At 43.9% G+C, this 15,536-nt stretch overlaps 1 protein-coding gene across 1 annotated transcript in view; it reads left to right on the forward strand.

Moving 5' to 3' along the window:
* LOC146342614 (vomeronasal type-2 receptor 26-like) overlaps positions 1-14,477 on the forward strand; it is a 36,374-nt gene extending 21,897 nt beyond the window's left edge. Inside the window, exon 2 of the mRNA XM_084807932.1 lies at positions 13,917-14,477. Coding sequence (XP_084664058.1) covers positions 13,917-14,259 — 343 coding nt within the window. The 3' untranslated portion in view covers positions 14,260-14,477. The remainder of the gene's footprint in view (positions 1-13,916) is intronic.
* The last annotated feature ends 1,059 nt before the right edge of the window (positions 14,478-15,536 follow it).

Raw genomic sequence — 15,536 nt, forward strand, 5'->3', positions numbered from 1 at the left:
TCCAAGCTCTAAAGTCCCCTCTTCTTCCCCCGCTCAGGGGTGACATTATGATAGAAATCATGATTAAAATGAGATTAGGAAGATAAGTGCTTACTACTTACAGTGGGATGCCTCCTGAGCCAGACACCCTTCAAGGTTATATTTGTGATCCATTCAAGTTCCAAACTACCCCAGAGTCCTCCTTTCACTTTAAAGGCAACTCCAGTGTTCACCAATACCTGATGGCCCCCCATCCACACTGCCTGCCAGAGGAAAAAGTAGCAAGCTGCTGTTTTCCCCTTTCTCCCCACCTGCTCTGGATAAATCCCAGCAGTCACCTCTGCAGATCTCAACAGAGAACTCCATCTATGTCAGGAAGGGTGCAGGCTAGGGATGTACGAAAGTCACTTATCTTTTCGAAGGGTGACATTCGTGGGGGGGAGAGGCGATCCGTCCCTCTCCCCGAAATTCTGTCCAGCCAGGTCCGATCTGTGGAGATTCCTCAGAGCCGCCGGCTGGGGCCGCCCGCAGCCGGACATCCAGCCGCTGGGCAGCCTGCAGGGACGCAAATGGGGGCTACCGTAGCCGCCGCCATTTGCGTCCATGTATTTTGCTGTGATTTTTTTGATTTTGCCGTAAATATTTACATAGCTTATCATGGCAAAAAAAATGATTTTGCTGTAAATATTTACGTAGCCTATCATGGCAAAAACAAAAACCAGTGGACGCAAATGGCGGTGGCTATGGCAGCCGCCATTTGCGTCCCCTTTTTTTTGCCATTTTAGCCCACGTAAATATTTATGTAGGCTATTACGGCAGGGAAAAAAACAGGGAACGCAAATGGTGTAGCCGCCGCCATTTGCGTCCACTGTTTTCTTGTGTGTGTTTTTGCAATTATAGGCTCGTAAATACTTACGTAGCCTATCACAGCCTCCGCAGGGATGCAAATGACATCCCTGCATTAGCCGTGATAGGCAACGTAATTATTTACGTAGCCTCTCACAGCTATAATGAGGAAGCGAATGGTGGCCACAGACGCGGCCGCCATTTGCAAGTCAGCGCGGACGGCAGCAGGTAAGTGATCCATTTCGCATGCCTTTCATGGGGTGGGGGGTGGGGGGCTTCATTCCGCCATGGATTTCAGGGGACCGAATGCACTGTCATTCAGCCTCACCAAGATCCATGGCGGAATTCTCTGACATCCCTACGCAAATGGCAGCCACTACGGCGGCTGCCATTTGCGGCCGCAGCAGCCTGGCCGCGGCCTGAACTCTGGCTGTGGACAACCCTGGCCGGCAGCTCCATGGACCCGGCCAGGGAGGATTCTGGGGGGAGGGACAGAGCGCCTCCCCCCCCCACGAATCACACCTGCCAAAAAGTAAGTGACTTTCATACATCCCTACATCTCTTTCTGGCATATTATCCAGAAGGTGCTGCAGATCCTTATAGAACTGATCTACTTCTGCTTCTTCAGCATCTGTGGTTGGGGTGTATATTTGGATCACTGTGATGTCAAATGGCTTACCCTGAATTTGAATTGAGATCATTCTATTTTTTTTGGATTGTATCCAAGCACTGCTTTACCCACTTTATTATTAATTATGAAGGCTACTCCATTTCTTCTGTGGTCCTCTTGTCCACAGTAATAGATCTGGTGGTCATCTGATGTGAAGTGGCCCATTCCAGTCCATTTCAGTTCACTGACACCCAAAATGTCTATATTTAATCTTGACATCTCCCCAATAACCACATCCAATTTGCCCTGGCTCATAGATTTTACATTCCAGGTTCCTGTGGTGTGTTGATCTTTATAACATTGGATTCGTCGTTCACCACCAGCACCGTCGGCCACTAGCCACCCTTTTGGCTTTAAGCTAGCTGCGTCATCACATCTGGGGCTAGTTGAACTTATCCTCTGTTCCTCCCCAGTAGCATTTTGACCATCTTCCGACCTGGGAGTCCCATCTTCCGATGGTATACCGACATATCTCTGGTTGTACAGATCCATTTAGTTTTCACAGCAAGAATACTGGGGTGGGTTGCTATTACCTTCCCCAGGGATCGTATTTAGTCTGACCTCTCTGCCATGACCTTCCCATCTTGGGTGTCCCTTCACAGTTTAGCTCATTGAGGTGCTCAAGCTCCAGCACCACAACAAGGTAACAATCTCCTTTGCTGGAGAAAAATCTGTCTAATGATGTAAAATTGCCTATTTTTGTGGATAAACTTTTGCATGAGATACTCCCTGTCCCATCTGATTATTTACTTGATATTGAGCAGGCATTTCATGTGCCAAATGCTAAAGGGGCTGACTATATGATCATAGTCCAATTTGCAAAAGTCTCCACAAAGAATTACATCCTGTGTTTGACAAGAGAGGGTGGAAGCCTTTCCTGGAAATAGGATAAAGTTATGTTATTTCCAGTAGGGATGGCGGAGAATTTCTCCACGAACCTCTGGGAGGCCGAATGCCAATGCATTTGCCCCCCCCAAAATTGGTGATGAAATTCTCTGCCACCCCCCGCCACCCCCCGGGATGGGACTTACCTCCTTCAAATGTCCCTCTCGGCAGTGGGTCCCGGCAGCGTTTCGGCGGGAGCGGAGGCGGCGGCCGGTCTTCCGACCGGCTGCCGCCGCCACCAATACAAAGTAAAGTAAAAAAGAAAAAGTGATAGGCTACGTAATGATTTACATAGCCTACCACGGCTAGATTTTCAAAGTCATCCATGATAGGCTATGTAAATCTTTACGTAGCCTATCACGGCTGACTTTGAAAAATAATTTAAAAAAGCGTTGCCCTTATTTTCACTGTAGTCTACATAAATCTTTACGTAGACTACCCCTGCCCAAACAAGGAATGCAAATGGCGGCGCCCATGGGCGCCGCCATTTGCGTACGTGCTTTTTTCCCCCCAAAGTCAGCCGTGATAAGCTACGTAAAGATTTACGTAGCCTATCACAGCTGACTTTGAAAATCTAGCCGTGATAGGCTACGTAAATTGTTACATAGCCTATCTCGTTTTTTTAAAAAAAAATTACTTTTTTATTTCGCAGCCGGGGAGATGGGGCGCTCCCCCCGGTCTGAATTTCGGCGGCGAGGGATGGGGCGCCTCCCCCCTGGCCTGAATTTCAGCTGGGAGGGGTGGGGCGCCTCCCCCCTGGCCTGAATTTCACCCACACACTGAGCACAGTGTGTTTGCTTCCCCCACACACCGAACACAGCTGCAGGACCAGGTAAGGGACTTTCGTCCATCCTTAATTTCCAGATTACATCAAAGAGGTGGTGAATAAAAGAAGGCAATTCATCAAAGCAAAAAATATGGCAATACAAATGAACTTACAATATTACTTAAAATATCCTGCAACACTTTGCATTGTGCCTGAAGGTCAGATGAAGAAGTTTCTGAATCATGAAATGGCGTAGACATGGCTGAACATAAAAATGCGTGAGATTTCTGTTACAACCCCATGAACTGGAATCTTTAAACAAGCTCTGTTAACTGTTTATGTTTCGTCTACATGATCCAGGCTAGGTCAGAAGATAAATGATTATACATATATTCGTTTATTCTCTTTCATCTTTCGTCTTTTCTTGCTTTTCTTTTTTATTTCTTTATTCCAAAATAGATACAATATGCTGTATTTAAATATATTGTTTGAGGGTGTATTGTGAGCATATTATATATCTAGTATAAAATATATCGCTGATAATTGAAGGTTTATTTTAAGTTTTATTATTGTATAACACTATATTTGTTTTTTATACTATTATTATTATTATTATTATTATTATTATTATTATTAATATAGGCTACTGGGAATGAACTGTAGGCCTGTTTCTTTGATATAAGATTGATGATATGACATTGAAATGTAAGGTTGTTTATTAAACTGCAAGATTGTTAATGTTATAGATATAGTTTTTAAAATAGAATGGCATCAGAGGCCAGGGGGTATTGGAGTTTAAACTTAATCCTTTAAAGGGGAGGGGGAGGGAAAGGGAAATAAATTTATTTTCTTTTTCTTTACTTCTTTTCTTTACTTCTTTTTAGGGATGTATGAAAGTCACTTACCTTTTCGAAAGGCGACATTCGCAGTGGGAGGGAGGCGCTCTGTCCCTCCCCCCGAAATTCTCCCAACATCCGGCTGCTGGGCTGCACAGGGATGCAAATGGTGGCCGCCGTAGCCACTGCCATTTGCGTCCCTGTATTTTACCATGATAGGCTACGTATATATTTATGTAGCCTATCACAGCAACAACAAAAAAGGGGGAACGCAAATGGTGGCAGCTACGGCAGCCGCCATTTGCGTTCCTGGTTTTTGCCGTGATAGCCTATGTAAATATTTACGTAGCCTATCACGGCCTCCACAGGGACTCAAATGGCATCCCTGCATTAGCCGTGATAGGCTACGTAATTATTTACATAGCCTATCATGGGTATAATGAAGAAGTGAATGGCGGCCGCAGATGCGGCCGCCATTCGCAAAGCAGTGCAAACGGCAGCAGGTAAGTGCTCCGTTTCGTGTGCCTTTCACGGGGTGGGCAGGGCGGGGGGCTTCATTCCACCACAGATTTCGGGGGGCCGAATGTACTGGCATTTGGCCTCACCAAGATCCATGGCGCAATTCTCTGACATCCCTACTACTTTTCTTTTCTTTTATTTTCCTTTCCTTTTTTCTTTTTTTTATTGTTGTGTCCCCATCAGAACATTGTATTGCTGGGAAACTGTAGCATTGATCAGGTTGTTGGTATTCTTGGTATTGTTTATTTCATTTATAAAGATAAAACAAATAAAAATATATTAAGAAAAAAAATATTTTAAAACTTAAGCAGGAAAACAGTGAATACCTTTTTTAACTTGCGAAATGAATGAAAACTTGCCACACAAGAAGTCTTAAGATATGAATGGTTCATAAAGAAAAAAAACAAATGCAAAAGAACATCGGATACAGACATAAAATGTGAAACATGTAAACATTACCAAAAAAAATACATGTATACACTATGCAAAATATATTACAGTTTAATGTATGGAAAATATATTACTGTTGCTAAGGCCTAAAAAAAAAAGAAAGATGTTAGTAGGCCCAAAACAATGTTAGTATGCCCAGTGGCAGTTTGAATTGTTTGTTAGCTCTACTTAGACTTCTGCCAGTCCAAACTAGTTAAATGCAGTGTTCGGAGCTTTCAACATTATAGCAGTAGGGATGCCAGAGAATTCTGCCATGGACTCCAGTGAGGCCGGATTCTTTAGAACCCAGCCCCCCAGAATCCGTGGCGGAATGGTCTCACCCACCCGCCACCCTGCGGAATCCCTCTGGGACGGAACGTACCTGGTGGCGGATCCTGAGGCTCTGGCGGCTCTGCTGGCAGCTGTGGCTGCGGCAGCTGTGGCTGGTCTCCCGGCTGCTGCCGGGCTGTTGCATCCACAAATGGCGGCAATTGTAGCAGCCACCATTTGAGTCCTTGCAGTAAGCCGTGATAGGCTATGTAAATATTTACGTAGCTTATCATGGCAATGAGCAGGGGTGCAAATGGTGGCGACTATGCCATTTGAGTCCTTGCAGTAAGCCGTGATAGGCTACCTAAGTATTTATGTAGCCTATCACAGCAAAAGGCAGCCACACAAATGGTGTAGTGGCTGCCATTTGCATGGCTGCCTTTTGCCATGATAGGCTATGTAAATACTTAAGTAGCCTATCACAGCTTACTGCAAGGATGCAAATGGCGTAGCGGCTGCCATTTGCGCCCCTGCTCTTTGCCATGATATGCTACATAAATATTTACGTAGCCTATCACAGCTTACTGCAAGGATGCAGTAAGGATTTGCAGTAAGGATTTGCAGTAAGGATTTGCAGCAAGGATGCAAATGGCGGCCACTATAACAGCTGCCATTTGTGGCTGCACCAGCCCGGCAGCAGCCAGAACTCCAGCTGTGGTTGGCCCTGGCCGGCAGCTCCATGGAGCTGCCACAGAGTGCAGATGGCCAGGGAGGATTCCGGGGGGAGGGAAGGAGCTCCTCCCCCCCACTGCGGATTGAACGGCACAGAGCCAGGTAGGGATTTCGTACATCCCTATATAGCAGTATGGTCCAAACGTTTAGAGAAAAGGAGGGGAGGGATTTAAAAGGAAGGTATAGCTACCTATCCAAAGCAGATGTCTAAAGACCAGGCTTTCGTGGTCCCAGAGGAAAGCTGAAAGAGACCTAGAATCCAGAGTGTGGAACTCAGCAAAGTCCAGGTAGGGAAAATGAATCCAGATAGAGAGTGAAGAAAATATTTTAAAATGAAAAGTGTTGTGAACTTGTTCACCAGTGAGCAAAATAAAATAGAGGGCAAAAACTACACCAAGCTGCTCAGGGAAACTGGCTTGGGGAAAAATAGCCCCAAATAGTCTCAAAGTCAAGGGAAAACATGTTCAAACTGAGAAAAGAGGACTCCTCTTCTCCCAAAAGGGAGGCAAGAATGAGGCTGGGCACAAAATGGCTCTCAAACCAAAATCTGCTAATAAAGTTCACAGTTAAGCAAAAGGTAAAAATCCAGGTTGGAACAAATGTGATTAGCTCTTTTCCCTAGTTGCTAACTGGAAAATGTGGTTCTGGATTGGTAAATGACATATTGGCCAGCAGAAATGTGCAGGGACAGTTTCTCATTGTTTTAGGCAGCTGATGTTACTCTAAGCCTTATCAGGGTACATGGGAACACTCGGGACTCATGGAGCTGATAGTTGCAGAGAGTAACAAACCTTGTGACCTTTTCTCATACTGGTCCATTTGTCAGCAGCTTGACCACTGCTTTGTCAGCACAATTGCTGGCTTCTCAGACTTCAAGCAGCAAAACTTCCTGCCCTCCAGGAAAGACAGGCCTGCTTATGAACCAAAGTTTCACTCCTATTCCATAGCTTCCTTCTAAGCCCTCTGTTCCAAGCACTTGAACCCCCAAAGGGACCTTAGTAACACACATGATTAAGGGGAAAGCAGGGAGCAGAGGAAGAAGGGGAATGGGTGGGAGCACAGACCAGTAAGCAGAAGTGGTGAGGTATGGTCATGCTGAGGTGATTCCTTGTCTGCCTACACACACACGCACAGAGAGGTCCCAGAAACTCGCTGCTGCTGCTGTTTCTGCTTTTCCTCTGCACAGCAGTTATTCCACTCCTGCCACACCTTTAACATTCTGAGCACCGCTTTGAGACTCCCACAGACTTTCATTATAAAACATTAAAAAATACATTGAATTTCTAAAAATGAAATTCCATTCCACCAACTACAATACAGTGGGAATAGGAAAACATCAATCTTTAAAATAAGGAGCCTAGAGATTCCCCACACACACACACACAAATGATGGGCACAAAACATTGGCAACACATGATTTCAGGAATAGTTTTGCATGACTGAGTTTTCATTTTCTTTTTTCTGTTAATGACCCTTTCTTCCTCGATCTTTAACCAATCCTCCTGAAATGTTCAGATTATGTAAAACCAACATTTCTTTCTAGTATGATCAAATTTCAGGAAGATTGGTTAAACCTTTGCAATTTTATTAAGGTTATAACAACCCACCCCCTGATTTCCATTTAACATTACGGAACTAGGGATGTACGAATTACTTACCTGTTCTGGGGGTGGGGTTCCACAGCGGGGGAGGTGATCCATCCCTCCCCCCGAAATCGCCAGCTCTGCTCTGCGGCGATTCCATGGAGCTGCCGGCTGGCTCCGAAGTCCCAGCAATACGGCCGCCATTGCCGTATCGCTGGCTGGACTGACGTACTGCGGACGCAAATGGCGTCCGGCGTAGTGGACACCATTTGCGTCCCTGCTCTTTGACGTGATAGGCTACATAAATCTTTATGTAGCCTATCGTGTGAAGGAACAGGGATGCAAATACGCCATTTGCATCCCTGTTTTTTCACGCAATAGGCTACGTAAAGATTTACGTAGTCTATCACGTCAAAGAGCAGGGATGCAAATGGCATAGTGGATGCCATTTGCATCCACAGTACATCAGTTCAGCCAGCTCTACAGCAATGGCGGCCGTATTGCTGGGGCTTCAGAGCCGGTGGCAGGCAGGATCTGGCCAGCGAGGACTTTGCAGGGAGGCAGAGGTAAGAGATCTGATCCTCCACGGACTTCAGGGGGTTGGATTCAATATAATCTGGCCTCACTGGGGTCCGTGGTGGATTTCTCCAACATACTTATATGGAACCCTTATTTTATAGAAGGCTTACTGAACAGGAGCCACAGTTGTGGCTCCTATTATGTGTGTGTGTGTGTGTGTGTGTGTATGTATGTGTATACATACGCACACAGGTTTTCATTAAAATTCTTAAGCTTTTTTGTGCACATTTCTCCTACATGCATTTTTGTCTAATAATATACATATTTTTGCAAAGTCATTTTCCTAATATACAGCATTTTTGAACATTATTTTCCATCATATACACAATTCTGAATGAATTTCTTAATTGGCGAACTCCATTGCAAAAATTCAGAGCAGTGAAATTTCCAAAGGATCACTGAGTTTCAGTTCACATAGTGGTTCAGAAGTGCATATATATGCACTGAATGAATATCTCACCCATTCCTACCCACACATGGGGGGGCAGAGTGGGGAGCAGAATTAATTAATTCCAGTGTGGAATGGGGTTAGTGTTTTACCCTCACTAAGAATATTAGGGCAAGTATTCTATTGTTCCAACTGCACAATTCCTAGTGTAGAATTCCCATTTCTATTCCAAGCATATATGCTCACTTCCTCACAGATTACATCCTAAGGGTCAGTATGGGTCAGTCTGAATTTACCTCTCCTCCCTAGCTGCTATCCCTGGGTAAGCAGAAAGTTGCATTGAAATCTGATAACATCTTTGTGTTACCAAGTTTGCTAGCAATTATAGGGAATGGAGAACCAAAAAAATATGTGAAAGAAATTACACCCTCCCCTGTAATTATAAAAAAATCACTGTAATCAATTCACCATCCATGCTCCAGTGACTTTCTAGAAGTGACTAGAAAAAACTCAATGAGCAAGTCTGAAATGGTGATACATTTCCCAGTGTGTCACTGACAGCAAAGATCAGGGACTAGCGGCAGGCAGGACTTTGTTAAGTTGATCAATTTTACAATCCATTTTGATTGTATCATTGATGAGGTTGTATAGGATAGGATATTGCTAGTGTCAGCTTGTTTAAACCAGACTCATGCTGAGAGTGATGCTAGGGTTCTATACTCCAGCCTTGACCAAGCTGGTGCCCTCAGTTTCAATTCCCAGCAGGTGCAACTTGCATGACAAATAGTCAGGAATGTTGAGAGTAGTAGTAGGCACCAGAATGACGAATGTTGCTGCAGAGAGATCAAGAAAAAATGCATCTTTAGAGGGAAGCATTGAGATCAGGAGGTTATCGTTTGAGATGTTGCTGCTGTTGTTGCTCTTCCTGATCCCTCAGATGGTATGCCCATGTGTGCAGACTGATCCCCTTCCTATTCCACATGAATGGCACCAGCCAAATGAACTACTCATTGGTGGGATTACATCTCATATCCATTACTTTTTCCCTGAAGTTTTGTTTAACAAACACCCTAGACTGGATTCCATTGAATTCCCAATGTGAGTAACTAATTTGTTTCCCAACCATATAATGGATGTTGATTTTATTTTAGAGATTCTTAAGCTTGTATGCTGGGAAACTGTTTTGATCCATTTGCGGGGGGGGGGGAGTATAATAAAAAAAATGGGGAAATCGTATGAAAGGATGAGCAGATACTAACCTTGGTTGATGTGGAAAATGAAGTGAAAAGTCTGGCTTGCTGTCAAAATCCACTTGTCTTAATACTCTGGTACTGCTGTTGATTCTTCTTTTAAGGACAAATGACACATTACTTCAGAGTTCTTTAATTTTCTCCTGATGTGGGAAAGGCAAATTACAATGGTAACATTGTGCAGAGGAAGACAAGGGGGGTCCAGTGCTTTTGCTTGTGTTGCAGCCCCAATCCCACATCCTTGCAGCTACTATCAGACACAGAGAGGGAACAATTCTGTATTTGTTTAATTCATTTAAGATATATTTAGACCACTTTCAAGGCTAAAAACTTCTCAAGGTGGCTTACATAGTATAATATAATACAATGACCAAAACAACAATCATTAATACAATGGTTGATTCAATATAAACACCAGCAATAATAAGAAAGAAATATTCAGTCCAGACAGTACTGTAATAGATGCAGTTAAAAAACACCGGACGACATCAAAATTACCCAAGAGAAAGTCAAAGAAAAGAAATGGGCCTTCAGAGCTTTCTTAAAGGCCTGCAATGAAAGACCCCAGATGGCAACTCATTCTAGATGCATGGACCTACAGCAGAAAAGGCCCTCTTTGCTGTAGTTGCTTGGAAATGCACTAATAAATAATGCTGCCTGGATTGCCATCTTTTTTTGGTAGAAAGGTGGGGTACAAATGAGTAAAATAAAATAAAATAAATAAATAATACTTGGAAATGAACTGGTCATCTGGTATGGTATAAATCTAATAGGAAATGACTGACTGACCCCCAAATACATTTGGAAAGATGCTTTATTTATGCATACATTTATCCATATATATTTACCTTAGAAACTAAGAGCAGGTTCATGGGGACAGCTTGAGTTGGAGAATTAGCACAGGGTAAAAGTCTCCTTCCACACCTTGGTCCTGACCCATATTCAATAAACAACAACAATACCTTGTGGTGTACATAAAGAAATGTAAGACTATACAGCTTTTAACCAAGCACCAAAAAGCAGGGAAATTGTGAGCTTAGGTGCACAAGCCTCAACACCACATCTTCTTAAGAGGCAGAAAGTGAAAGTCAAATTCTCATTCTCCCAAAGCAGATAAACCATGTGGATATGATGGAGAATATCTCCTCCCACATGTACCTGCCTGGACCCTAAGATCATCTTCAGCAGTCCTTCTCTAGGAGCCCCTGCCAAAGGAAATGAGCTGGGTGGCTACCAGGAAGAAGGCCTTTTCTGTTGTGGCACCCCGGTTGCTTCCCTGAGAGGCTCGCCTGGTGCCTGCATTGTGTTCTTTCCTGTGCCAGGTGAAGACCTTTTTTATTTTCCCAGGCCTTTGTTCTGTTGCTTTAACTCTGTTATTGTATTTTATATATCTGCATTGCTTCCAGGTTTCATTGTGGTTGCACTTCTATACTGTGGTTTTAAGCTTTTAAAGTTTGTATTGTCTTTTATGATGCATTTTGTGGTTTTAACTGTGAACGCCCAGAGATCTTTGGTTATTTAGTGGTATAGAAATGTAATAAATACATAAATAAAATTATGATATGCAGACGTGCCTGTGGGGTTGTGGAAAACTGATGATGAACAACTTCGGGCCACCTGCAACGCTTTCTTTTATCCTTCCCCAACCTTCTCACTTTCAAGGAAATGGAAAACAATTGTTTCATTTTATGGCACATGCCACGTGTATCCTCACAATCTTTATCCTCACAACAACCCTGTGTTGGAGAACAGGCGGAGAGTCTATGAATCACTTTTTATAGAGGAAGAGGGTTTTCTTTGTTAGTTTGCTTGCTTTGCTTTTTGTTTTAAAACTGCTCTTTCTCCATCAAATGCTCACCAATCTTCCTGAAACTTTCTGTGTATGTAAAACGTATACGTCTTTCTGGCACCTGTATATTTTAAGAAGATTGCTTGAACTGTTTCATTTCTATGAAGGTTAGAATGCACCCTATCACATCTTACAAGGATAGCATGCTCATTTTACTGATCACCACTAGGGATGGGCAAAGGAGCAATGTTCGAGATTGCCAGGATCCTACAAACATCGACTCACCACTTGTCTCATGCCCAGTTCCCTTTCACATCTGTGTGATCATTGTTCTCTCTGTGCGAACGGGAAAATTGAGCAAATTGAGAAGTGATCAAATGAGAGATTTGTGCACATCTCCCCAAATTTGCACAAATTTCCTAATTTGAAACATGCCTGTATGTTGCTCCTACCACACATCAGGATGTGGCAGAGAACAACAACACTGGACTGCCCAGCAGCAATCACTCAATCAATATGGAGTGGGAAGGTGGGGTAGAATGAGCAGTGGGTTTAAGTGTTGGGCCACTTCAGTGTTGAAAATAGTAGACCGTGGCTGGGCTTTGGAGCCAGCCAGTCAATCAACATGACATAGGACTGGTTGTGGGAGTGGCTGTGGGGAGTTGAAGGTTTTAAGTTGTAGCTTGCTGTAGCCATTTTTCTTTCTTTTTTCTCACAGGTCATTGTGCATGCTTATGTTTAGCCCTCCTGACATTTTGATTGTGCATGTAAGAGAGTGAATAAGAGTAAGTGAGAGTCCATGTGTGTGCATGAGACCCCCTTTTCATTGTCAACTCAGTGCTTTTGCTGACAGGAGCTCTGGACCACTCTGGTAGTGAACCAACCCAGGAAAGGAAAGGTTCCTCCTGTGCAAGCACCGGGTCATTACTGACCCCTAGAGGGACGCCGCTTGCGCTGGCGTTTTCATGGCAGACTGTAGCAGGGTGGTTTGCCATTGCCTTCCCCAGTCGTGACTACCTTTCCTCCAGCAAGCTGGGTACTCATTTTACTTGCCTTGGAAGGATGGAAGGCTGAGTCGACCTGACCTGGCTACCCGAGACCTGGCTTCTGTTGGGATCGAACTCAGGTCGTGGGGAGAGTTTCGGTTGCAATACTGCCACCTACCACAAAGGTGAAGTTATTTTCTTGCTTTTCTTCAGTGGGGTGGGGAGCTGTTATTTGCTATTGTTGATGCTTACAAATAATTCTTGAAACATTTTCTGCTTGCAGTGGGTTTGGAATATTTTTCCAGGCCCATATCTGTGAGCAGTGAGGCTGGGATTTCTTTCCAGGCCCATATCTACTGGTTGTGAGCTTGGGAAATTTTTCCAGGTTCATATCTGCTGTTCACAGTTTACCTGTGTGTATGTGTGTATGTGTGCTTTGGTGGGTCTGGGGTTGTGGAAAAATTGCTCTCTTTCCTTTCCTTCCCCCCCGCCCCAATAGCTGGTATTCAACTGTATTCTGCCTCTAAACCTAAAGTTGCATATAAGCTACATAACTTAACTTCCATGAACCTGCCTAATCCTCTTTTAAACCATCAAAGCAAGAGGCTACCAGAAAAACTTTGGCAATGAATTCCACAGATTAACTGTGTGCTGTGATCAGAAGTAGGTCCTTTTTCTCTCCTGATAACCAGTTCCACTGGATGACCTTCAGTTCTATGACGCTGCTGCTGCTGATAAACATCCAGTTTCTATTTTCAAATCTAAAAATATTTTGTTCATAGACTTTGATGCTTAAGAGAGGAAGAGGATCAGAATCCACGTGTGAAACCCCATGTTAGCGCAATACCTTTATCTGGCCAACTCAAAGGCCACAGAAAAATGTGCAAGCTTTCAATATGCGCCTGATCTTGTCTGATCTCAGAAGCCAAGCAGGGTCCACCCTGGTTAGTACTTGGATGGAAGACCGCCTGGGAGTCTGGCTTCCTGCATTGAGCAAGGGGTTGGACTCAATGGTCTTGTAGGCCCCTTCCAACCCTATGATTCTATGTCTATGTCTATCTCCAGTTACTTTAAAAAATGCAACTGAAGCTGTAGTGAATCTATTCTATACTGACATCTCCATAAAATATGTAAGAGGGTAGAGGATAAGTATGGTTTAGGCTGCTGACTGAGCTGTTTCTTACTTTAAAAATGGATTGAGCATACACAAGTGAATAAGCAGAAACTAGCAGCTGATAAGCATGACACATTGATTTGTTTCCATTGACTAACTTTGCTAGATTGTGTCCTTTCTGTATGATTAGGCATATGAAACTTTTCAAGCCATAGTGAACAAATACTGTGATACAGTTATTTCATGTATGGTAGAATTCTCCTTTCTAACAGCCTTTTGCCTTATTTATTTACAGAGTGGTGACAAAGTTCTACCAACACATCCTGACCTTACTGTTCGCAATTAATGAGATCAATGAGAATCCCAAGATCTTGCCCAATGTCACTCTTGGCTTCCACATATATGACAGCTACTTTGATTCAAGGATGACCTACCGTACCACTCTGGGCCTGTCCTTTAAATCACATCAGTTTCTTCCCAACTACAAATGTGGCATCCAGAACAATCTAATAGGAGTCATTGGAGGATTTGATTCTGAAACCTCCTCACGCATGGCAGACATCTTAAGTCTTTACAAGATTCCACAGGTAGGATCCATTTGTGAAGGTCATGGGGATTTTCGCAAACCTCGCATGTAACTCACTGTGAATTGTGCTAGGAATTTCATCATTTAGAAAACTGAGGACTTTTACTGGGACACCAAGCATCCAAATCTTGGGAGGGTGGGGGAGTTCCAGGGAGTATTTGGCAAGTAAAAGTTGCTCCAAGGGTGATGGGGAGTGAAGCTAATATGTGGGAGCATGAATGTCCAAGGCTGTGGTGGGGAAACAACCACCCATAAAAATGATTACTTCTTTTCATCTCTTTGAACTGACTTAATGACGTTCTAGAGTCTCAAATTCATTGCAGGTCCAGGATTTCTGTTTTCATTTTCCAAATAGCCATGTAGTGTTTTGATTGGTTCACTTACTGTTTGCCTACATATTTGACTACCCATATGTTGAGACATTCAGCTGAAGTCCTTAAAAAAAAACCAACACAGAATGTTGTACCACTTGAACAAATCTAATGCAGATGGGCACATTTGTGGAAGTGTGCAAGTGCACATTACTGCTACTTCAGATTAGCTCAGGATGCCCCCCAAAGTGAACTGGGATCTGTGTGACTCAGAAAAGCTGGTCGGAGTCAGTGTGGTGTAGTGGTGAGAGTGACAGACTGGGAGTTGGGAGATCCGGGTTCTAGTCCCCACTCGGCCATGGAAGCTCACTGGGTGATTTTGGGCCAGTCACACACTCTCAGCCCAACCCACCTCACAGGGTTGTTGTTGTGAGACTAAAATGAGAGGAGGAAGATCATGTAAGCCGCCTTGGGTTCCTTGCAAGAGGAAAAAAGGCGGGGTATCAATGCAATAAATAAATAAATAATACAAATCCATACTCATTTGAATCTCCTGCAGATTTCTCTGACATCCCTAGTATTCATGGCAGTGTTACTCCAGTTATGGAATGCGTGGCACCAGGCAAAGATCTTCCTACTTTTCAAGCATTTTTTTTAACATACAATGCTGATTGTTTCCATTTACTGTTTAAGTCTTTTTGGTGCCTTTACAATGGCAAGGTTGTATTGTGAGCCAATGTTTCTCCCAGTAGATTCTACTTTATCCCTTCTTTCTTCTCTCCCTTTGCCCAAAATATTTCCTCAGAAGCTGTAGATGTATTTAGGGGTGTACAAAACCCCACTTACCTGGGTCCTCTGGGGGTCCTCCAGGGGGGAGGTGGGTGATCCATTCTTCCCCCCTGGAATCCTGCCCAGCCAGCTCCACTTGGCAGCAAGGCCGCGGAGCCGCCAGCCAGGCCAATCCGCAGCCAGGCCTCCATCCGCTGCTGGGCTGCTGCAGACACAAATGGCGTCCTGT

The sequence above is a fragment of the Heloderma suspectum genome, chromosome 6 (assembly GCF_057233095.1).
Source record: "Heloderma suspectum isolate Gila_16-S chromosome 6, 16-S_ref, whole genome shotgun sequence".
NCBI classification, from domain to species: Eukaryota; Metazoa; Chordata; class Lepidosauria; order Squamata; family Helodermatidae; genus Heloderma; species Heloderma suspectum.